General features: G+C 44.3%; 2 protein-coding genes across 3 annotated transcripts; one reads left to right on the top strand and one right to left on the bottom strand.

Moving 5' to 3' along the window:
- Positions 1 to 343: 343 nt before the first annotated feature.
- Positions 344 to 4,356, top strand: LOC125538539 (putative B3 domain-containing protein Os04g0676650). Of its 2 annotated transcripts, none has more exons than XM_087545410.1 (9): positions 344 to 786; positions 1,291 to 1,638; positions 2,003 to 2,163; positions 2,280 to 2,384; positions 2,851 to 2,940; positions 3,084 to 3,184; positions 3,344 to 3,390; positions 3,489 to 3,565; positions 3,818 to 4,356. In XM_087545410.1, the coding sequence occupies exons 1-9, from the start codon at positions 462 to 464 to the stop codon at positions 3,980 to 3,982; spliced, it is 1,419 nt and encodes a 472-aa protein (XP_087401536.1). In that variant the 5' UTR covers positions 344 to 461; the 3' UTR covers positions 3,983 to 4,356. The 2 variants fall into 2 exon arrangements, with proteins under 2 accessions (XP_087401536.1, XP_087401537.1); XM_087545411.1 differs by having other exon boundaries at positions 345 to 786; positions 1,291 to 1,629.
- A 1,410-nt stretch (positions 4,357 to 5,766) lies between these two features.
- On the bottom strand, positions 5,767 to 8,781 carry LOC147987624 (uncharacterized). Its single transcript, XM_087542453.1, has 5 exons — positions 8,712 to 8,781; positions 8,572 to 8,624; positions 7,111 to 7,980; positions 6,293 to 6,451; positions 5,767 to 6,198 (listed from the first exon to the last, which is right to left on the bottom strand). Exons 1-5 carry the CDS (start codon positions 8,779 to 8,781, stop codon positions 5,767 to 5,769), a joined length of 1,584 nt encoding a protein of 527 aa, XP_087398579.1.
- Positions 8,782 to 9,817: the final 1,036 nt, after the last annotated feature.

Below are 9,817 nucleotides of genomic sequence, written 5' to 3'. Positions count from 1 at the left end.
AAAGACCCGATAAACTTCGCGCGCTTCGCCTTCCTTCAACGGTGGGCGCATGATACCTAGCAATCCATAACCCTTTAAATTTAGAGAACTATCCGATAATCTTCACGTGCTTCGGTTTCTCCTACTCATGTTATTGCTTCAGAAGACCTTGGTTTTCACCATTTCAGTAGGTTTGAATTGCCCACATCTCACAAAACCCCTCAACATTTCCATTTCCACACCCCCATTTCCCTTGTTTCCCATGTTCCCATTATGGCTCCCCCTACAAAAAAATCACCCCCAATCTCTCAATAATTAGCGAGCAGCACACGCCGCATACCCCCCGCCTCTTCAAAAGCCACGGCCGGTCACCGTCTCTCGCTCATTGTCTTTCAGTGTACGCCCACAACGAACCGAACGCAAACACCCAGAGCGCACGGAGCACGAGGCTGCGCTAGCTGGCTGCCTCGCGCGAGCACGACATGGCCGACGCGAACGGATCCTCCTCGCCGTCGCCGCAGCACTCCTCCGGCGGCGAGGTCGTGACCGGCGACTTCGTGGCGGTGCCGGGGGCCGGCCCGCACGCGTCGTTCCAGGCACTGCTCGCGTCCGTGGGCGGCCACGGCGTGCACGGCGACGTGGCGAACGTCCTGGCGCAGCGCCAGTACCAGGAGTTCGAGCAGCTGTTCGGGCCGCCCGGCCCGCTGATCCAGGCGCCGCCGCAGCCAATGCCCCTCCAGGTCCAGGCCCCCTCGCCGACCCCGCCGCCGCCGCACTGCGCCCAGTCCAACCTGCTGATGCCCGCCGGTCAGTATCTTGTCTTTTCTTTCTTTTCTGCATCGTCTTCGTACGTCCTTGCGCCGTCGTCGCCGTCGCCGGCGCGATCGTTTTCTCCGCGATCTGTCCCTTCCCATCCCAGGGCTTTCTTCCTGGCCACTCGCTTAGGGTTTTGACGCGCCCGGATCCGCGCGCTGTGTCCCTGCTGCGCGCGCCGCCATGGGCGTGCGCGAGATCCGTATGTCGTTCTAGGTTTTCTGTTCTTCACCAGGACTGCAATCTTGGCCGCTCTCCGGCCGGGAGGAGCAGATCACTGAGGAAGATTGCAGCAGGAAGCGAGATTCTGCACAATCTACTTGCTAGATCAGGCAGGACTTTCCATTTGTAGCGTGTTAAATCACGCATTTCATCTTGTTAATTAGGGCATACCTGCTAGCTAGTTCTTCCTTTCCTTTTCTTTTCCCTTGCGTTTTTTGTTGTTTAGTGTACTGTGGCCTTGATTAATGCTGTTTTTTCTTTGCTAATAATTTTCAGGGACGCACAACTACCAGCACTGGCAGCCGCCCGCCCCCCAGCTCGGCGTCGCCGCGGCGCCACGGCAGGCCCCGATGGGAGCAGGGGTTTTTGGGGACTGGACCATGTACAACGTCAACAGCACGATCCTGTCTGTCGCGTGCGGTAGCAACAGTGGCAACAACAATGGCTACCATCAGAGCTCCAGGCTCTGCTCCGCCACTGCATGGCCCAACAACTTCATGCCGCCGCCGCCGAGCTCTTACAGTGTTTACCCTCATGGCATACAGCAGCAGCAGCAGCAGCAGCAGGGTCACCAACAAGCCATCACCTACAATGCCAACAATAATCATCAGCAAGGTAATTCAGGTATACATATATTTAATTACATGTGTCTGTGCAGTTTTTTCTCAATTTCTGTTTAAGATTCAGGTATCCATGCTGTGTGGATCTGTTTTGTAAATTCTACGAATCTGATAACATCGGGTTCAATCTCTTTGATTGATTATATGCAAGGGTTATATATAGTTGAATTTATTTGGTATTCAAGTTTTTGTACTGTTTAGTTTAGCATTGTGCTGAATCCAGCAACTTTGTAAGGGCTTTCTTTATGATGGTATAGATTGCGAAGCAAACACATTTTCTAAAATTTATTTGTTTTGCAGACTATCTAAATTGCATTCATGCTACTATTGCACATTGATTCATTCTGTACATCGATCTCGTGCTGCAGGCTTTGTATCCAACTTCAGTGTGGATCCACCATTACTACCCGCTCAATGCTTTCAACCAATATCTCCGGTGCCAAACAATCACTCTCCTCCACAATTATTCGAGGAGTCCAGATACGCCAAAAGGGCCAAGAGGCGCACCCAGAAGAGGAAGAATTCAGAGGTAACAACAACAGCTAGCTAGGAAACATGCAAATCATTTATATATGCTTATATAAGTTTAATTAGCATGAGCTAGCACACACCTGATCGATGCATGCTTGTGAGATTAATTTCCAGGACCCGCCTGAGGTGGGAAGTGAAAACAGTGGTGGACTAGATCACACCATGATGCTAGATGGGAATCACAACTTCAGTAACCTGGGCCGGCAAATTTTCACTACTGTAAGTAACATGCATGATGCTTTGATGCATATATGCTTTCTAGCTAGGTCCTATTTACTTCACTATATATGCATGCTCTTCTTTGCTGTACATGATTTTTTTCATTATGTTAACTAGACAAGCTATATATATATATTCTGCATTGATTGCTTTATACTCCAATAGATTAATAATACTTAGAAAATTATTCCATCAATTTACCATTAATTGGTTCCAAATTTAGACTCTAGCTTGTTGTGCAAACAACTGGAACCTGATGTTCCTACGATCGAGTTGTAAGTTATGACAAGTAGCAAAACATGCTGCTGTTGTAATTTATTGTATTGTATTAAAATGAAGAAGGTGCCAAAGCAATTTTCAAGCATCCAAAGCTGAACCACACATAAGATCATCAGGTTGCTGCAGTTCGAAGTGGATGCATTCCCACTGAACTAACTTGAATTTGATCCTGCAAAACTATTTACAGAGGTTCAACTGTAAAGACTACCATATGGTTGTGTGGAAGGAGTTGACCAACAGTGATGTTGGAAATATTGGAAGAATTGTACTGCCAAAGGTACGTACGTAGCTAGCTAGCTGCCCACTATACATATATTACTCTAATTAATCAACATGCATAAAAGTTACTATCTGTTTGCTGCTTCGCAATCTCACTATATATATATATATATATATATATATATATACTGAATTTTGCAGAGGGATGCCGAGGCTAACCTTCCAGCTTTGCTTGAAAGGGATGGCCTGATACTCAAGATGGAGGACATGAGGCTTCCTGTTACATGGAACTTTAAGTTCAGGTAATCACTAGTTCAGAGCAATATATATTATTTTCTCTGCGACTACTCCGTAAATCATAGTCTCGCAGCGTTGGAGAGTTAATATCTGCCTCATTTCACTAGTTCAACTGTATGTATGTATAACTATATATCACACTGATGATGGGAGATACTTCCCAGGTACTGGCCTAACAACAAGAGCAGAATGTATGTCTTGGAAAGTACTGGTATGTATGTCTTAACACTGACTGAGTCAACTAAACACTTCAAACGTTTGTAAGTATGTACATGTGTTTTCTGATGAATTGCATTGTCTTAATCTCAGGAGAATTTTCAAAGCACCATAATCTAGCGACACAAGACACCTTCATCATCTACAAAAGCCTCGAGTCCGGCAAATTTGTACGTGAAAACTCTACTCTACCCCACTTTCTCTTGTCCTCAGTAATAAATAGTCCACCCGGCTTCCCATCTGCAAACTAATTAAACTCGCCAGCTCTCTCGATACTATTCCCTCCGTCCCATAATATAAGAACGTTTTTTACACCACTAGTATATTGGCCCAATAATATCAACTTCTCATTCTGCAAGTCACTCAATCTCATGATATTAGTATGACTTATGCCAATATTCTTTTTGTCATCTCTTTATCAGATTGTCCGTGGGGAGAAGGCGACTGGGCAGTGCGCTACCTTAATCTGTCCGGAATGCAAGGAGCAAGGCCGCATCAACAACAGACAATGCGGGTTCACCAGAAACCTGCACGCCAGGAAAAGAAGATCGATGCCTGCCGTCTTCACCTCAGCACCATCACAATGATGCATGTGGTGCATGTTGACTTGTTACACAACACCTACCTAGAAGCAATCACAAAATCAAGGAACAGCCAGAAGCATCGTCGAGAGAGTCGTATCACCCTAAATTGTCATCGTTGACATGTTGTACCATTGGAACTGAATTTCAGACAGAAGTACCCTAGGCCTTAGCAGCTAGCTAGCTGGTGAATAGCTCTGGCCCCATCGATCGAAGAAAAACATCTTTCCGGTTTTTAGACAACTTAAGTTTGCCGCTTTACCATGTACCTGGTGTTCTGTTATGTATCTAGCTGTAAGAAAAATAATCTGTGCTGTAGTGTTGTACTTCATTCTGGATGATTCCCATATATATATAATATCGCCTCACCATTTGTAGCATGTCTTGATGTTTGGCTCTGAATCTGCTGAATTTGTCAACAGAACTAATGAGGGAGGCGATCCTTTTTGCAGCAGACTTGTGATGGTAAACAAGCAAGCAAGACCAGTTGTGACTTGTGAGAGAATGCGACAATGCTCTCACGCGGCATCAAAGTATGTCTCATCAAGGCAGATAGCTAAGAGCATCATCCTTTGACTCCTCAAAATTCTCTGGTTTGAGGAGTTAACCCACAAAATCCTGCACAAGGGTATCTTTCTTAAGCACCCAGCTGACGGACTATATAAACCGCTGATATTCCTGCAGCCATGGAGTCCATTGAGCAGGCAGAAGGACTCATTGCTCCTTGATCGTCTCATCTCCAGCTTGCGCAAAGACAGGGGCTCTTCGATCTACCGGGTGCAATAATCCAGCTAGCTGTGGGCGTTGGATTGCTGCGGTTCAATGCGGGTTGCCTCTCTGGAGGGTCGTCTACCTATTATCTCAGGCGTGCTTTTGAGCTTTGGAGCTGTGCTCCTTTTACCCTTTGGCTTGTATCGAACACTTTTTTTAAGTTCAGTTGTACTTGTACTCTTGGCTTGTATGGGCTTCAGTTTAAAGCCGGGCAGCAGCCTCCTTTCAAAAAGATAGTTGCGGCCTTGCGGATGCGGAGTAGCTGAATAAAGGTAAGGTCCAGGCCGGTGTTATATCGAATCGATTTACAGCCTTTATATATCTTAATAAAAATAGCCTCAGATTCACTGCAGTTCAAATCATTTTTCACCGCTCGATTTTATCTCCATCCCGATAAAAATAGCCTTCGGTTCACTGCAGTTCAAATCATTTTTCACCACTTGATTTTATCTGTCGTTGCATATAGGAGCGCTGTGCGATAACAGTCTTCCATTGCTTGGAAAATATATGGGGAGACAATAGAAACAGCAGTGCAAAATTAGACCATGTACAGAGCAGTATTGGGGAGGTTGCGTCTAAATGACCAAGCCGTGGGAATAGCAGGAGTGATTGGAACAAGACGGTGGAATGGTCATTGACCAATGGCTGGCATGTAAACAGCGCGCAAAAACAGAAACAACAATCAGCACACCTACTAGTACCCTACCCACGAGTATTAGCACCATAATTAACACTATTGTGATCAATAAAAGAACTGTAGGAAAAGCAACTAACAACAAATGCCAGGGCAGGCCACCAAAGAGGTGTTCCAGTTTTAAAACAAGCCGCTCTCTTGCGTATATATATTGATTTGACTCTATTTATTCTTAGGAAAACATGTGCTGCTGCCAATTTCTCAAAAGAAAAAAACACACAAAGGCGATAAAATAATCCTCTTGCCGGTCATGGTTGAACTTTGAACAAAAATAAGTATACATGTAAGTGAATAGCTTTAGGACAAACCACAGTAGCATCCACATCTACCGCAGCTTGGGATTGTTGGGATTGTTGCATTCACTACAGGGCTCCAGGACCTGGAATCCAACACCCGAGGGAACTCTCCCTGCAATGTATGTGTTTGCAACCTCAACAGCTCTCTGAGCCTCCGCTATATTACTCTCGGTCATCATTGGGCAGCATATACCCATCTTTTTTGAGGAGGTGTGCTTTCTAGTGATACCACACTTCGTACTATAGCGAGGCCCAGGGGTTGTGTCTAGTGTGAGGCAGTCAAGCCGGGGACTGCTCTCAAGGAGATAGATCACAAACTGAGCGAGCTTCTTTGATGAACAAAAGCCTGTGATCGTCACCTGTCTGAGGTGATCATGCCGGCACTGTGGCTGCCACCTCTCATAATTAGCATTATCGCCTCTAACAACAGAATCATCAGGTCTCAAGGTATCCTGACCTACCTGGATATAGATATATAGGATCAATCGACATCAATACCATTGTTCTTTGATATCCTTTTGTAACATCATTTATAGACTAAGAGATATGACTTACATGTAGGGTGAAAGAATCCAAGGCCGGAGAAGCATCGAGAAAAGAAACCAGTGACAGGACATCAAACCTGATGAAGCAGCCTTGCAATGATCTTAGGATGTCAATTTCCAACTTCGTGAGGTAGGGGAACTTGGAGGGCATCATTGGAATATCGACATTCTGAAGAACAGAGGGTCCGGAGATCAATCAGGCGGCCTCGTGTTCGTCCAATATGCATGTGTTATATACAAAAGAACTGTTGATCCTATATAACTTCTCTAGCAACCGATGTGTAAACCATGTTAGACTAACACAAATCACACGTGAAAATAGTTCTTTTGAAATTTACTAGTTTCTTATTGGAACGTGTATACTTATGTTGAATATTGTGGTGAAAGAAAACTATAAAAACATGTAATCGTGCATCTCTTAAATAAATGTTAATTAATAATAAATCAAATCTATTGAATGACACATAATTTATAAGCCCGTATATCTTGTACAATTCGATTTAATTTTATTATTATTTTCAGGAAACATGCACAACTCGATGATAAGCACCATGCTATTTCTTTGAGTGAAGAATATTAGAACAGCACGTAAAACACAAACTCTTTAAGCATGAGCACCTTCTCAACAGTACAAAGTGATACCAAGAATTAAAGAATGGATCACGACAATTATGCCCACAACTATTGGATGAAGAATAATGAAATTGAATTTGAGACTTTAGATTGCTCTTATGGAATTCCCGCAAAAAAAAAGATTGCTCATATGGAAAATATCATATCATACCTTATGCTTTTCATATTGGTACAAGAGTAAAAACCAACACATACCTCCCAAAGAGAGATCAAGGATAGGCTCTTGACATTTGGCGCGATGTATGAAAGCTTTGCACGAGCATAAGACAGCAAGTGGGATGGATCTACCAAATGCACATCCTGAAGTTGTGAAGGATCCGCAACTGAGATTTCTACTAGGGCCCCAATAAAGTGCAAAGTGGAGAGATTGGGAGCATTGATCTCTACCGCCTGCAACCTCCCACACCAGCTAACTTTGAGGACATTGAGTTTCTGCAGCGTACATGGTATCTTCAAGCATATTATCTTACTGCAATTGATGATATCAATCTGCCCCAAACTGAAAGATTTGGAGAGCAAGTGCCCTAATCCCTCATCAGTAATGTTGGCTCGATACAAACATAATGTTTCCAATCTACTCAAGCAGCCAAGTGTTGTTGTCGGATGAAAAGCACAAGCGTGGAGTTCAAGAGACCTAATTGAACTTCCAGCCGCCTCATTAGACAAAACCGAACATAGGAAGATGTACTCTTTCTTCATGGATCTACACAACACAAGCTTAAGTTCTTTGATCCCCGGACGAACAGCAGTTATTTGGAGCCATCTGTCCAGGTACGACGCGTCGATATTTTTGCAAGGGTAGAGCTCAAGATCAAGTCTGGATATCTCCATCCCATGGCGGGAGTGGTTCCTAAGAATTTTGTCAAGTATGTTGATAAGAATTTTTGTGTTCCTAAGAAAGATATCTGCATCGTCCTTATATTTCTTGCCAGTCAACCCAAGTGTTTCCACACTGAGAGTGAGGTTGGTATAGCATCTCCAGGAACGCAGAAATCCACGACACACGCAGGCAGCACGAGCAGCATCTCGCACTGGCAAGAGGGAATGTATATGATGTATGATGTCCTACAGAACCAAGGTTGAAAATTTCGACGGTTAGACCACAGATAGTAATAAACACGTGCTGACTTGATTTGTTGTTAATTTGAATAAAACAAGCACCCGCACACATATATGTTTGTTTTATAATAGGAGCTTTATTGACTTAATCATTGCATTGAGGGGAGGTCCTGCATAGCAAGACGCACACAATGCCAACGAAACAAAGTAAAGTTCAGAAACACAACCACACAAAGCCAACGAAACAAAGTAAATTTATTTGCAATTTTGATGATGAGGGTGCATCAACTGGGTTAAATCTATGTAACTGTGTTTCGTGGCAGATCTACGGCGAGCCTTGAAGATTTCCTTGGTAAGCATGCATATATGCTTGCAAGATACTACATGTCAGGACATTGAGGAATTTGCACAGTGCAAACCAGTTTATTCATGAGAAGATGTAAAAAAAAATCATAATTGGGCGTATCTTTGTATATGTTGAATTCACATCTAAAGTCATAATAAGATCGAATGCATACCGTGCTAGATATTTTACTTGTAATTAACTACAAACACTTGATTACCGGCCAGGAATTAATTAATGCATATGTTACATACCACGGGGAGTTTGTCAAACACAGGTTCACGTCGCCGGCAGGCTGATCCACCATCTGCAATGAGACTTGACCAATTAGAACAGAATTAAACTGCTCCGAGGAGAGAGATGCGGTCGGGCCGGGGAGCAGTTATGTACGTACGTGCGCACGGAGGTGTAAAGAGCTCCCGCAGCCACTGCTTCGTGGTGCACGCGGCGGCATGGATCCCCATGGATCGATCGGGAGAGGGAAGGCCCGCTGCGGCGAGGTATGTAGACGGCGGCGGAGTCGTCCCTTGCTTTAAGATCGCTCTCGTGTTGCCATGTTTTTTTTCACCTATAGCTCTCGTACGTGTTGTTGTCAGTTGGGATATCTATAAACCTTTTTTTTCTTGGTCCATCATAACGTCTGCAGGAAAACCCCTCATCGTTTTTAGAATCAACCTGCAGTACGTCTAGCTAAATTGTTTTGGAGCTTTTTTTAGGCAAATAGTTTTTTTAGCTTAATATGGCTTGTTTGTTTGGGCTTTTACTTATGCTTTTGCTGCTTTTAGCCCCCTAAAAGCAGAAACTCAAACAAACAACTTAATTTCTCGGCTTGGGCTTCGGAGAAGTTGGTCTCCGAAATGCACCGCGGGCAAGAAGCTCGTCCACACCAGCTTCCGGCAAGCTCCACCAGTTTCTCATCCTCCCGCAAAAGCGTGCCCTATACTTCTCTGTTATTACATAAAAAAATGCCATCCATACTCTCCCATCTCGCATCCCCCAACTAGGGTTCAGGGTCCAGACACCCTTCTTATCCCTCGCCGAAGGGGGCCTTCCCCCTCGTCCAGGATTGAGCATGCTTAATGGATTGAGTTCAGTTCGTGAGGACTAGATTGGTTTCGCATCTTCAAGTTGTGTACAAAATTTGCACAAAAATAGCCATAGCAAGTCGTTTGAATCTAGTGAACATGTTCATGCATTTATCCATAGTTCATGTACCGTAATTTGCACAAAAAGCAGGGTGACACCCTGCTCTCGGCCCACTCACATTAGGCGACTATAGCCGAGACTGAGATAGTGAGAATGGAGACTCTGCAACGGAACTCTTAGAAATCTCTCTATCACCGATGTGGTCCCTCCTCTCCCCAGCTGGATGGTCAAAATGGCTAGAAAACCCCAAGTCGGCAAAATACGTACAGAAAACAAGGCACTTATCCTAGAAAATCTGGCGGAACATGTTCATGTACCGTAATTTGCACAAAATATAGCCATAGCAAGTCGTTT

Source organism: Triticum urartu, chromosome 2A (genome assembly GCF_056163025.1).
Source record: "Triticum urartu cultivar PI428250 chromosome 2A, HENAU_Tu73, whole genome shotgun sequence".
Lineage (NCBI taxonomy): Eukaryota > Viridiplantae > Streptophyta > Magnoliopsida > Poales > Poaceae > Triticum > Triticum urartu.
Note: the sequence above shows the minus strand (reverse complement) of the source record. Positions and strands in the feature narration are given on the sequence as shown.